Genomic DNA, 14,946 nt, shown 5'->3' on the forward strand with positions numbered 1-14,946 from the left:
GGAAGACTTTCCCTCCTATCAAAAATATAAGTTTTTATACATTTTATCTTATCTACATTAGCATCCTACAGTTCTATAATAGGTTATAGTACAAAGTGGAAACAACGCCTCATTTCTTTAATGTAAAGTGCACAGCTAAACCATCTAAATATAATACTTTCTAGAGATTAAAGAGAATCATTTCTCACACATCACAATGGATTTGTTATAAAGGAGTCTATAAAAAGTTTATGAAACCAGCTCTAACAAAGAGAATAGAAAGAAAACTAATATGCTATTAAACCAAAAATGATAATTAAATCCCATGTTCTTCCTGGGTTCTTCTAACCTAATTAAGTAGTTGTACTTGCTGTCAAAATTCCTTAAAAGGAATATGTACTTTATTTAAAAATAACTAAATTCAAAACAGTATAACACTATCATTTCTTCTTTCCTTTCTCATTCAAGCCATCTCTAATTTATCAACATTATTGAGAAAAAAGATGACCCTCTAAGTAACTCTATTTCTCTGATATTTTCATAGTTTTTAAAAAAAACAAAACAAAATGCATTTTGCTATGTGGAATTTAAGCAGGAATTTGGTATTCAAGTATATCTGCTGCACCTCTGAGCAACCTTTATTATCCTTTTGAGGACCTGAAGCCTTTGGCTTTATTGAGGGATGCATGGTTTTGGTATATCTCTAGTACAGGATTAAAAGACCACCGTGAGTGAGATTCCAGATGCTCTGGGCTCTCTCTGTTGTGCATTTCACTGCATTGCATGGATTTTCTAGTGCCACAATTTCATTTTTGAAATACAGGGTTGATCTAGATACCACAGAAGAATAACCTGAACAACACAGTTTGTACCTATGCTACCTAGGGCAGAGGTGTGTTGGGTGTAGCCTATTCCATAGGAATTGTGTATACAAGCAGCCTTTTAGACTGGATTTTCTAATAATCTCTTAAGCACAAATTCACTTACAGTGGGGTAAAATCTACTTCAAGTTAATGAATAGGGTCTATTTTATGTGTAGAAGTTCTATGAAATAGCATCTTGATTCTTTTTCTGCCTCTCAACTGGTTATTTTGCAGGACTGTATCAGTTGTAGTCTAAAGAACATGGAAGAACACCCTTTCATTCTCGTACCTTTGTAATCTAATCCCCTGTACTTCATTGTGCAGTTAAAAAGGAATCAGTTCCCTTGCTAATCTTACCTGAAGACAGTAGTAGTTGATACTGTTTTCAGCAGAGAGCTGGCATGCCTGCCTGTGTTTTTGGAAATTTCCCATAGTCAGCGGTGAGTAACAGCCATTCCTGCCTTGAATTTTGTTATAAACTCAATTGACATTTCTTTCTTTCTCTACTAAGTGACTTTACCCTAAATCATTTAGGAATAATCTAAATGAAGTTTAAATTCATTTTGTTATACCTGGGGTTTAGTATACTGCATAGGCTTCCATTATGTTGGCAAATGTTGTAGCTCCTGTATGAAAATAAATAAATAAAATCAGCGGAGAGATCTTGGTTCCATTACATTGAAATGGAAAATCTTTATTTACCTCAGGACAGCAGATTACATGCCAAATGTATTTACATTTGAACACATCATCATGGAGCCATTTTTTATTCTCTCTCCTATTTGAAATACTTTTAATACTTTTCTTACTAATGTGTTACTTAAAATAGAATTCAGCAGTGCTGTAGAATTTTTATGCTATAAAAATATTTAAATCTCTTTATTTTCAGTATGCCTTGTTAGAAGACTAAATTTAAGTTTTCTACTTTGCTTCCCATTGTAATGGCTAGAAAACAGAATAACTAGGAATTATAAAATAGAATCACTAGCAGTTCTTCTGATCTAGACTTATGCACTTACCTCTTCAATTAAGAATTCTTTATTGAAGAGAAGTCAGCTGTTTTGTAGGGAAAGACTTGAGATAAGCCAGTTTTTAATATGATTGCTTATTGGTTATGAGTCCAGTCCAATACTTCAAATGGTTCTTAAAAAGATCATGTTGACTTGACTGTTGACTAGATGAAAAAAATTAATATCCCTTTTTGCCTGACACGGTTCATGACAACTTAAAGGGAGAAATATATAACCCAACTAGTTATGTAAGTTCATGGTACATGGTTGAGCACCTCTGTTCATAAATGAACGGAATTTTTTACAAATCAAATACGAAGAAGTAACAGGAAAAAAAATATATTTAAAGTGAATTGAGTTCATGTCAGATAACAAAAGGAGAAAAAAAAAAGTTTACATATATTATTTTAAAAATAATAGCATTTAAAATGAAGGCGAATTATAAATTTTCTGATATGGCTGAATAAAATCTCAGAGCAACTATTTTAGAAACTCTCTAACTAATCCTTGGAGCAAAAGGACAACAAATTCAACCAAACCCAAGGTTGCTATGTTATAATCCTCAGTGCAGAGTTACATTGCTTCCATTACTTCATATGCAGCATGCCTTTGGCAGTGCACCAGATGTTTGCCTCCAGCTCTATTTTGCTTTTGTATACATGTGCTGAGCAATAATAAAGCAAACATTCAAAACATGTTCAAAACAAAAATATTTTGCAATGAGAAACAGCCTCGTTTACTGGACTTTTATGTAATGAGTAATTCTAAATATTAGATTTATATCTTATCATACTGTTGTTTTTCAGCAGACAAGAACTTCAAGACTGAACATCTGTCTACAAGCTACGTCATAAATATGACCTATTTTCTTACAACTTAAAGAAGAAACTATTGACTTATTTAGTCCCAAAGAAGGAAAACATCTCTGAGTATTAATAGGTTTCATATTTATTACATGAAACATAATAAATATAAAAAAAAATACTCAGATTGCTTTTCATGTTTTAGGAGTTACTTTTTCTTTTCTCCAAAATTGTGAAGTATTACCTAATCAGTGCCTCAATCATATCAACATACTGAAAGAATACTACAGAAAACTACTGTATGATCTGTTCCTACATTAACCTTCTTGTGATATATGTAACATGTAGAAAATGTATATGGATAAACACAGCTGTACTCATCCTTGTAATATTTCAGTAAAGCAGTTGATTATTTGCTTTTAGTTTTGATCCAATATCTCTTTGCCCGGAATTAAAATGAAGCTTTGCAAAATGTTGATGTAGTTTGTCTATCTCAAATATTGCATGATTTTTGTCAATTAAGAAAAAAATTCTGAATTTATAAAAAGGATTTTAAAAAAAATTTAAGTTTAAATTTTCATACTATACGGTAATTAAAAGAAAAAAAGTCTTTTACAGGAATCAATACTTTACAAATGTTGTATTTTCCAGGTGATATATAGGCCATTTAGCTGTAAATATTTTGTGATAGCTGAGAATATTTCAACTCATACTGCCCAGGAGATTGACAAAAAGCATACTGGATAAATTACATTAATTAATTGTTTCAACTGTGCACACTGCAAAACCAAAGATCCTGTCCTTAGGACAAGAAAGATTCCTTAAATATCTAATCTCATGTAATTTATCATTATTTGTAAAACTGAAATTAAGTAGCAAATACTAATATATTCTCTAGTACTATGGGATTTACATAGGCTATTCTGGATTCTGCATCTTTTTTTTTTTTTTTTTCTTTTTTTTTTTTGATTTAAAATTCATGAGAGTTTTAAAAAACAGTAAGGAACGTCAAATAGTACTGTACAATTATACTACTATGTAACAGTATGTATAAACACTTGGCAGAAAAGCTTGAGTAGAGAGCGATTTACGATGAGTTGCTAATGTTTAGTTTGACATAGAAACTTTGCAGTTGCAGGTGTCTTTTCTTGTGTCATTCTTCCGTTCCACTGTGAATGGGCTTTTCAAAGTAGGCAGGATCTGTTTCCCCTTCTCAGTGCTTTTTGTTTTCCCATTCACTCTTCACATGCATGGGTCTTACAGAAAGCCTCCTGTTGACCGTGACAGACAGATCTCTATGGACCTCAAGCCTCAATCTTGTTATTGATGAATGTCTTCATGCCTTATGATTTTGTAAATTACCCAGTAAAAAATGTTGAAAATCAGAAAGGCTAATGGGAAACAAGCTCTGGAAATTGTGTCTATCTTCTTGGCTCTGTCAATGAATACCTTTCTCATCTCATCAGGGCTTTTAGGCGCAGCTTGAGCAGGATTATTTGGCCCCTTTTGTGCCACTCCATCTTTTGCTGGCAGACATGGCCCCACTCCATATGCTGTAAAGCTGAACTGACTTTCCCGTGCATCGTCATCCTGTTGAATGGAAAAACAAATAAACAAGATTTTACAGAAATCTTGCCAGTTACTAAATATCATTTACTACATTTTTACCTCAGTGATATTTTTGAATCTACTGTTTAAGTGGTTGAAATTTCAGCCCATAGTTCATGTCAAAATACTGCAGCAGCTCCATTGAGTGCAAAATTTTTCTACTTGTTTGACTTTGTAATCTATTTAGAGAAAAGAGAAAGCTTAGTAAACAAGTTTACTGGCTTAGGAAACTAGTCATAATGAGGCACACATCTTCTTATTTGTTTTGATTTTCTGCATTTATGGTAAATGCCTGCAGTCTTCAACTGGGAAGACAGTTCTTTCAGACAGCATCCCTTAACTATATGTTGCTTAAAAGGATGGTATGGCTTCTAGTGATACCTGCCATACAGGCAGTAACAGTGTTCATTAATGAGAATTCTGACTATTTTATCTTCGTGTTTTGTTATTTCTGCTGTTGCCTGAGTGTCAGATAAAGCAAGCAGTATGTAAAGTATCTTAGTTTAGGATAGAAATAGTATAAAATATTTTAAATAAAATTAGTATCTTAATAATATATAGAATAAATTGTAAAATAAAAGAAATGAAAGCTGAAGGCCAGGATTTTAAGACTGACAATTAAGGTGAAAACTGTAAAAAACTTCCTGAATTCAGGTAGCTGTGAGTGAAAGCGGTTTTAAATCACAAGATAGGAATACAAAAGTAAATGATCTTGAAGATATATATATGTTTTCATAGCATAGGTTTCAGGAATGTGGCTTCTGTCTGGAAACTGTATATTTCTTTATCTGGTTATAAATATTCTCTATAGAGGAGGTACAAGTGCAGAGTGATAAATAATAACTAGACTGCAAAGCCAGCACCAAATTTCATTTTGAAATACATTTCAACATATCTTTATACTGTATATGCTACTCAAGGATAGTTCTATGATTTTGATGGCATTCACAATTAAAAAAAATCTTTTCCTATTTTTTATGTCTAATTTAACCTACTTGGTTTAACAGTCTAGGATTCTGTAAAGTGTGACAAAATATAACATTTTATTTCATTTAAAAATTCTTATTAAAAATTTCTTAGCATTTTATTTCTTTTTTTGGAAAACCATTTCTGTAAGTATTCAAATAAGAGGGAGAAGCAGTCATTTTTTTCTGTTGAACGAAAAATTTCAATATTTTGAAACTCTGCTTAAAAGAAAATGATATAAACTTTACGTTTACCACAGTAAGTAAAGTAATTAGTCTTTTGGTTCAATAATTCTGAAGCTTTTGTGTTTTAGGTAAACCTTTTCTTTTTTTTTTTTTTTTGTGTGCTAACTTCTCACTTATCTTTGCTTAAATCTCAACTTCAAAACTCTCAATTTTGAAAATGTCAGTACATTTGAAAATGTTTTTGAATGGATGATTAATTCAGAACATATTAAAGCTTTGATTAAATAGTACTTGGTAGAAGAAAAAAATTCTTCATTTAGAAAACTACCAGATAACACTGTTAGCAATATTAGTTGAATCAGTTATTGGCAAGAGAATGTATATAAATTAGTAAGTTTGAAGTGAACAGCATGAACATTCAGCATGGCTGAATCACACAACTGCTGTAGCTGTAATCTAATTACAGTACTTTTTCATATATTTAAACTGAATACACTTATAAACGACTACAGTTCACTGAAGCTGCCATACTTTAAATCTGTAACATATTTCTCATATAAAAACACTAACAAAAAAAAAAAATAAAAAAGGAAAATTAACATGAAACCAAAGGATGAGGAAAAAAATCATTGATTTACTTCCACATGGAGATGAGCAACAGAAATACAAAATGTTAGGATGAATGTTGATGACGTGATAAAACAAATTACTACAGTAGTGTTCCTCTCCTGTCAGAAAAAAAGGTGTCATGGTTTAATTTTTTGAGGCTCCACACAGATTTCTATCTGCGATTCTTCCCCATGGTATGACATGATCCATCTGTGATCATCTCTTTTCATTTTCTTATAGTTCATTGTATTGGGGCCTCTTTAGCAAGTGATACTACTCCTGTTTCCAAACTTTTTAACTGCAGGCTTCACTTATAGTATTCCTGGATGACTGAGATTCTCCTTTCAGTTGTCCGACTTGTATCTGTATCAGTCACAGAACTGAGCCGAACCAGCCTGTAAACCACTGACAATAGGAAATAATATTTTAATAGTAATTGTATTCCAGAATTGTTGTAGTGATGTATTCCAGTTAACAGGAGTTAAAAATACAGTAGAAGTGAGAATTTAGGCTGTACTTGCAATTTCAGGAACTTTACACATACAAAGATCTGTAAATTGGTTCTCCAGAAGATAATGTTTATGATTGCATCTGCTCAAAATGATTATAAAATAATTCTGCTGAGTAGCCGATTTCAGTTGGTTATGTTTTAAGGATGAGGCACTCTGCTTTGTCTTTACTGTCTCTATTCTGTATCTATCCGAGTTGAGCAGTCCTCTAAAAATAGTTTCAAAGGCCAGATCCCTGCTTATTTTTTCTTGTAGACATTCTGAACTTAATCTACAAGCAGATTGATCAGAAGTACTCTTTGCTGTTGAGGAGCCAATGTGAAGATTATTCTAGAATTCTAGCCCAATGATGTTGGATGGATGGTGTCTCCACGATGGCAGGCAGGGTGGTTGAAGCCTGACAAGTCACACTCAAGTGGTGGGGCTATAATGAATACACAGGAAAGGGCACCTTACAGAGCACTGGGTACTACCATAATTATTTTCTGGTGTACCAGCTGGAATATCTAAGATGTAGTTCTTGAAGTTTTCTAGCAGGTTTGTAGTGTATAAAAAGCATTGATTTTGGAACAGATTTATATTGAAGGGCACTCTTAAAATGGGAAAGATGCAGTTACTATTATTGTTGATAATAACATCTGAGTGCTTTTTTGAGGGCATTAATATAAAATGACAGTAGTACTCCATGTGCTTTTATAAATTGACTTGGCCACAGCCCTTTTTGTTTTACTAGAAATATTTCTGATAATCCACGTGTTTGCCAAGGCTGTCACAGCTGTTGAACTTATCTAATGGATACCCTGTACATTTTTGTGGAATATCTTGACAGTGGGTCTACTTGGAGAAGTCTATTGCATTTGGGGTGGTTTATTCTTTCAAAATGTAATAATGAAGTTGTTTTCTGTGTGTGTGTGTATTCATTTTAGTGCATAATTGTTTAAAAATAATGTGTTTTTTTTTAAATTTTAGATAAAACTTCTAAAGTTTAAATGCAAATGAACTTCAATAAAGCTTTGGCATGAATGTGCTTTTCACAAATACTGCTTTGGTACTAGCAATATGAAAGTTATACTACATGTTAATATGTTATTACCTCTATCTAAATTGCTGTAATCAAAGAATGATAATTTTAGATAATGTATTTTAATTTAAAAGGTAGAATTTTTTGAAGGCCCAAGGAAATCTTAATAATTAGTTTATTTTCTTACCAGCATAGTTCTGCAGAATACTCAGCTATAAAGTACTAAAAAGCTTTCACTTTCTGCGGTCATGTGACTGTGCTCTTTCTCTTTGCATATTTAATAATACACATCTCTTGAGGAATAGTATGCATAAATCCTAAAAATATCTCTGTGGCCTTTTGACTGCAGGTTCTGGTAAGAGTTTGAGGATTTATTTGAAGCTGTGGCTTTGGTTATTTGAACACTATTGTTTACTACTTAACTGTTCTGCACTGCAGACGGCTTGGTTTTAAATTGTAATCTGGTACCAATTGATTTCCCCTTGAATTGCTGTCACTGATTCTTTGCAATTGCAGACAACAGAATTTTAATATGTTTTAATTCAGATTTAAACAGCTCAAAATAGATTACAAAATTAATGAGACAGATACCTTTCTTAACATTTCACGTCATCACATACAGGTAGCAATGAATGGAATCCACATGGGAAGACATTATTTCAGACAAAAGGACAGGGCCCCTGTTAATGACTGGATATCACATTTTGACAAATGGGACATCTTCTTCATAGTTTACCCTTAAATTTGTACTGTAGATTTGAGGCAAAGTCCCGTCTATAGGTCCTGCACATCTCAAGCCATTGCTATGCTGAAATGATTCATTGATTTCATTTCCATCAAGAATTCCCTCAAAATACTTTCAGCAAAATGGATGAGTTGACCAAAAAGAAAACAAAAGAAAAGAGGTGTGATTACCATTAAAGACAATCTAGTTTGCATGTCTATTTTCCTCACTAAAGATACCTGTGATCTTTAGATTCTGGAAAATAGAATTCTTGAAAACTAAATATTTTAAAAGCTAATCTAAAATCACTGGTATTTAACATAGGTACACAGTTCGTGCTTTTTTCCCCACACAGAACAAATGCAACTAAGTATAAGCACTGATTATAGGTATGTCTTGGTGGTTCTATACAATTCATCTAATTCTGACAGTTTTTTTTTTCTTTTGCTTCTCAAGACCTAAAGAAGGGTACATTTAAATAAACAATTCATATTCATTCATTCTGAAAGTGTTTTCATCACATTAGCAATATAATATTTGTGAAACTTGTGTTCATTAGATAGATTTCCTTCCCAGACAGAATTAAAGCACGATAAATCAGATGCTGACTACCAAATAATGTTTTAAACTGGAAGCAAAAATTTATGTATTCTCAAGATGTATTTTGCCATTTCTGTAATTATAAAGAAACAAAAAAATAATCTCCTATTGTGATGCCTGCTGGACAAAAAAGCAATGGATAGATTTCATATTATGCTGCAATAACTGTTTTTCTGTTTTTAATTGTGTGTTTATAATAAAATCCCAGACTTGCTCAAAGCATCTACAAATTTTTGTCACTTCTGTAGGAATTGTATTGGGCTTCTAAAAAGCAATATGCCTTTCAGTTATTTGGATGTAGTAAGTGAAGTCCCTAGTTACAACCATAAAAATGGTAGCCAGAGGGTGCAGTTATACCTACGAATCATCTTTGATGTTTCAACTACTGTTGCCCAGGAATAGAGGCAGCAAGTACTGTATTAAAGTGGGTAAGAAGGAAGCAGTGGTAAAAAAAAAACCAAAAAAACAAAAAAAAACCCAAAACATAAGGAAAATGGCAAAGACAGATGAGCTTTAGGTGCTAAAACCTCTTGATATATCTCTGTACATTGTACTGTGTACAACTGTATAGTTTTTCTTGAAATTCAATTATTTTCTTCAGAGTTTGATCATATAGTTCTTAGGAGTATTTATATCTTCCTATGTTTTTAATCAGTAGTGAGAAAGAATAACCAATTATTACAATTATATTTATGAAAGACACCAAACTTGGAGAATAAAGCAAATCTATCTGAGCATATGTTTGTAACCAAAATTAATCCAGCAATTTGAACAGAGAGTCCCAAAAATATAGGGCCATAATCAGTAGGTGTATGAGCAAGGCGCTATGTTTAGCACAGAATAATCAATTTCATGAAATAAAATGGTTCTGCAGTAGTTCTAGAAAAAGACCTGGAATTTATGGAAGTTCACAATCTTGATATGGATGAATTTTATGCTGTTGTTAAAAAGTCAAGTAGCAAATTGTTTTGCATAATCATGTGTATATTACTTGCAGGATTTGATCCTTTGGCTGTTTGCAGCTGTTACTGGCTACACCTAATGCTGAAAATATGATTTTTAGAAACTATGTGGCTTACAGAATTTCCAGGGAAGGAGGATGACAGTAAGCTAAAGTGTGGGAAACATGCCCTGAGGGAAAGGATTGTACAAACCAGTCCAGCAAAATACTTAATTCCATTAAAAATAGACTGAAAGTACACTCACATGAAATATCACTCAACACAGTTTATATCTGACATGGGACACAACTGTCACGGCCCACCTGCCCAGTAGTCTGTATCTGCCCAGCCTATCCCCCACAGTCCAAATCTTCAAGCAGCTTTTAGAAAGCTGCCATATTTTCAAGTAAACACACTGCCACAAGGAAAAACAAACAAACAAAAAAACCCCAACCAAACAAAATATCCTACCGTCCTCAATTGTGTTACAGAAAGTACATTTTTCTGCTGCTGTCAGCAACCAAATAATAAAAATAATAATATACATATATTTAATGGGGAGAGATTTTGAAAGCAGACACACACTGTCTGAATCACCCTCTAAGCAATGGTAAATGAGTTTCTGTATGCACCTGAACAAGTCTGAGCACACAGGAAGATGCAAACTTACAAAAATGTCTTTTTTATATGAATGTCTAGCCTGTCTTTTAATAGGAACTCTTACTAGTTGACACTGCTTAGATATGCTTTCCAGAGTTACAGATTTTCAACGTCATCTAAGTAAAAAGTTTAAAAATAAAACAACTTGGAAATGAACTTCTTGTGATGCAAGGAATAAATTGAGTTTAGTCTTCAGGAATGAAAGATGTCTGAACTTGTCATGTTGCTACAGTCAGACTTCCATTTGCACTGTAGGTGTTGACTGAATGCCAGTGAAAAGCTCTGTATGACAGTAGTGGTGGGTACTCATTCAATGAGAAGGCTGAAGAAGTATTTTCTCTTGGAAAAATCAGGAGTAGGCACTTTTGCATGTTGTAAAACATTTTGCTTATCACAAATTTAAACTTCTAACCTTACTTGCTAGACTTTGCACGTTAGCAGTGACTTCCTTTAAAAGTAGTTGATATGCTTCTGCCATAAAATAAATATAAGTAAGTAGCCACTGCTCTATTAAAGCTCTTTGGTAATTGCATGAACAATTTACACTAAATTGACTCATGGGAAAATACCCTTCTTGACCCCTTAAAAAATGTATATCCCACAAATAAAATCAATTCAAAAATTAATTTCTATGTTAAAAATACATGAAATACAGCTGTTAAATCTTTGAACTGCATACTAGAGTGAAATAAGGAACAATATTTGTTGAATCTTAATGCTGTACAAAGTGCTGCAAGTACCAGTCATATTGATCCACTGAAGTATAATCTGACTTTTCTAACGCAGCAAATTCGTGTATGTGCAGATGGCTCCCACATGGCCCATGCTTCATTTATAGCCCTCTTAATCCTCCTTTTGAGAATTCAAGTTGGATTTATGCAGCATGTAGTCCTTGTAGTGACCCTATGCCGGGAGTGGATTTCATTCTGTGCTGCCATTTTATTTATATTGCCACTTTAAGCAGCAGTGTGTTTACCAAATTGAGCCCATATCCCAGCATAAATTAGTCCCTTCCAAGCTGTGAATGCTGTTATGTTTACCTTGTTCTTCTTCCTCTTCCGCCGGAATCGCAGGAGTTCTTTATGCTGCCTTGACACAAAATTTACAGCTGCATATTCCAAAAGCGCAGAAAATACAAAGAGCAGACACACAGCCATCCAGATGTCAATTGCTTTGACATATGACACCTAAGAAGAAAATAGAGAAGAAGACTGAATATTTTCTAAGCAAAGATGTAAAGTGTAGCATTTCATGTGAGGAAGAAGCTCATTAATATCTTCAAATCCTAGCAATCTTTTGTGAAACAAATTTTCACATGAAAGTTCAATAATAAGAGAGAAAACAGTAGATTACTTATATTTTAATGATCATTTTTAAGTATCATCCTTCACAAATGTGTTTGTTTTTCTTCCAAACAGTTTCTCTTAATGTACTCTATATTTTATTATAAATCCAAGTAATCCACAATGATCACATGCTCTTCCTCCATTTCTCCCAGTGAGATCTGTGAATGATGCTAAGAATTATTCTGTTATACTTATTTAATGTTCCCAGATAGAAATAAGGTGAAAGACGTGAGATGCAAAACTCTGATATGCTTATTTTTTCTGCTAATACAGGCAAAGTAAATTAAAGACATAGATTTATATTCAGTAGAAGTACTGAAAATGAGTTACAGAACTGATGAACTCACTGCAGTCCTTCATTGCCAAGCTCAGCTCCAGGACACGCAGCTCTGGACTGCAAATATGGAACATTCTCTGTGTAGAGATTTACAAGAGTTTTATCATTTGAGACAGCAGAGCTAGCATCAGGCCTCAAGAATGTGAAAAATATGTCTGCATCTCCCTTTGGTAACCCCTTACGTTCTTGCTTTTCAGAGTTTTTACAGTGTTTCATTTTCTCATCTGCTGATGCTACACTCAGGCAGATTAAGATCCATATACAAAAAAAAAATGTAGAAAAATGTAAGCAGCAAACTTACTTTAAAAATCCGTATTAAAACTAATACAGAAGTGGAATTAGTTTTTATTGTATACATTTTTCCCCCCACTAACTGCAATGAAGATGGTAAAGGAATAACAACTGAAAGGAAAAACAGTCTTTAAAGCAATTCCCTTTAGAAATTCAGTCATATTTGGTAGCACATTGCTAGATATTGGGATCCAGAAAAGGACAAGCTACTTGACTGATTTCAAACAGCACTCATTTGGTACACACAAACATTGTTTTCATCGCTTGTTGAGATCTATGGTATTTAGCATGCAATTGGATAAATATTTCAAAGCTATTTACCTCCTTCAGAATAATAAGTGTTATTAATTAAAATGTATCGGATTGACTTAAGGAGTTTATTTGCCACATAATGTTTTTATTTTGTACTAATGCAGTACACACACAGGAAATTCCACCTACCTTTGGAAGTGATGCTCGTGAGCCTGAGCTTTGTGTTGTCATGGTCAGTACAGTTGTTATGCCTAAAGCCACTCTGGCTGGAGCTGCATCCATATTGATCCAAAATGACACCCAGGAGAGAATCACGATCAAAAGACTTGGTATGTACATCTGGATGAGATAGTAACCCATCTGTCTCTCGAGGTGAAATCGGACTTCAATACATGTAAACTTTCCTTTTTATAACAAAGAATAAATATTCAATAGAATTGCATAGTTTTCTAGAGTGTATGCTGCATCAAATGTATTTCTTCTCTAATGAATGGTGTTTTAATTCCCCTTCTGTGACTTTTAATGTGTACATGATGCCATTACAAAGGGATTAACTGTGGGAAAGAAAGTGGCCTGAAAAACTGCAAATTTAAAAATTAAATAAGCTCTGGAACACTTATTTCTTTATAAAAGCAACGAGATGTTAGAGACACACATCAATGTGATGTAGGAAAATTACTCTGTGTGATCACATTTTTTTATCCCACTTAATGTTTGGAAGTACTATTGGATGCAAAGAAAAACCTTGTACTCCCATTATGTTTTGGTTCAACTTTATGCTTACATTATTTTTTCTTTATTCCAATGAACTGGAAGAAAATGTAGTGACAACAGTGTAGGTGCTAGGTCATCAACAAGAGATCCCCTAAAGTATTTCCCTTTACCTCCATTCAAATTGTTTCAACTTACAAACGGAAACAGAAGACTTAAGAATGGGCTACTTCAAGAAACAGATTGAGTAGCCTCATTTTTCTGAATACTGAGCATCAAGCAACTTCTACTGATTTAAAATAACTAGAACAAAAAAATCTACGGTCTGCACATAGAAGTGCCAAAATGTGTGATCAGGGTTTTCTCTGATCTAGGCATTTTACTCTGTAAATTGTAGGTTTTTTTTTCAGATCTGATAATGGCCTGATCTCATTATATTTTCTAATTCTACTCAATGCTTACATTAATCAGGCATAAACTGTGCTGAAGGCAATGTTATTACTATAAATACTGTATATGTGAAAGTTTTTATCATAGCAAGATATATATATTTGACAGATTTCCTGCTTATTTGAATAAGAGCATTTCTTAATTCCAAATCTAACATGGAAAGACTTTTAGTTATTTATTTCTTAATTGATATGAAGGTTTTCTTTCTTGATATGCTTTCAACTAGCTTTTGATAGCATTTTCCTATTTCAGCTTCATCTGCCAAAATGCTGTCTTATAAGAAATGGTTCCATTAACAGTGCATTAATATTTATCATCCTAATTACATTTATGTATCAGATTTATTAACGATTCAAAGAACAAGCTTGTTCTATACTTGGTATACTATGTTATAGTTCTAACATTAGCCATACGAAAATGAATACTACAAAAAGTCAAACTTAAATGCTTTAATTCCAAGCATAATAAGTGCTTGCAATTATATTCTGAACTTTGTTGTTTTCATAGTATTTCTTTTAACAGGCCTCTAGTTATTTCTACAGTGCTATAGTAAATTCCATTGTGTGAAACCTTTATTCTGCCAAAGAGCACTAAATAAATAAATAATAAAAGCAACAACCCACCATATTTACAAAGGCATTAGTTATAAGATTATGCTAAATGTACAAGTTATAAATCTTTTTAACTCCACTGAATGTGTGACTTAATATTCCTGCCTTCCTTTTAGGCCCAGTGAGTTTTTGCACCTGCCAGTCCACATAAGAGCAGATGGAATTACATTGACAGTGGGATTTCACCCTCAGCTGTAGTCTGCTTCCCAGCCAAAACTGCTGTGTTCCTCCTCTCCTCTGTTCCCATGTAGTGCTGAACTTAATAGGAAGCAACTTCCCAGGGAGACAGATGCCTACCCAAATAGAAAACCCTTCTGTTTCTGCACAGATTACTAGGCTTTCTTGTCTATAGGATACATCAGAGGAAAAAGGCAGCAGACAGAAGTCAGTCTCAGCAGACACAATTTGCAGCAGTTCTTGGTCTAAGTGTCAAAAGGGTGTTGTTAGTTTTTGCCCTTTCTGGCTAAAGT

At 33.3% G+C, this 14,946-nt stretch overlaps 1 protein-coding gene across 2 annotated transcripts in view; it reads right to left on the reverse strand.

Annotated features, from left to right (window-relative positions):
• Positions 1-530: 530 nt before the first annotated feature.
• GLRA3 (glycine receptor alpha 3) overlaps positions 531-14,946 on the reverse strand; it is a 63,215-nt gene continuing 48,799 nt past the window's right edge. Inside the window, exons 7-10 of one of the 2 annotated variants that reach the window (XM_015861832.2) lie at positions 12,894-13,108; positions 11,519-11,665; positions 8,290-8,409; positions 531-4,245 (exon numbers count right to left, since the gene is read on the reverse strand). In XM_015861832.2, coding sequence (XP_015717318.1) covers positions 3,976-4,245; positions 8,290-8,409; positions 11,519-11,665; positions 12,894-13,108 — 752 coding nt within the window. In that variant the 3' untranslated portion in view covers positions 531-3,975. The remainder of the gene's footprint in view (positions 4,246-8,289; positions 8,410-11,518; positions 11,666-12,893; positions 13,109-14,946) is intronic. The other variant, XM_015861833.2, reaches the window with a different exon arrangement.

Source organism: Coturnix japonica, chromosome 4 (assembly GCF_001577835.2).
Source record: "Coturnix japonica isolate 7356 chromosome 4, Coturnix japonica 2.1, whole genome shotgun sequence".
In the NCBI taxonomy this organism is placed as follows: Eukaryota; Metazoa; Chordata; class Aves; order Galliformes; family Phasianidae; genus Coturnix; species Coturnix japonica.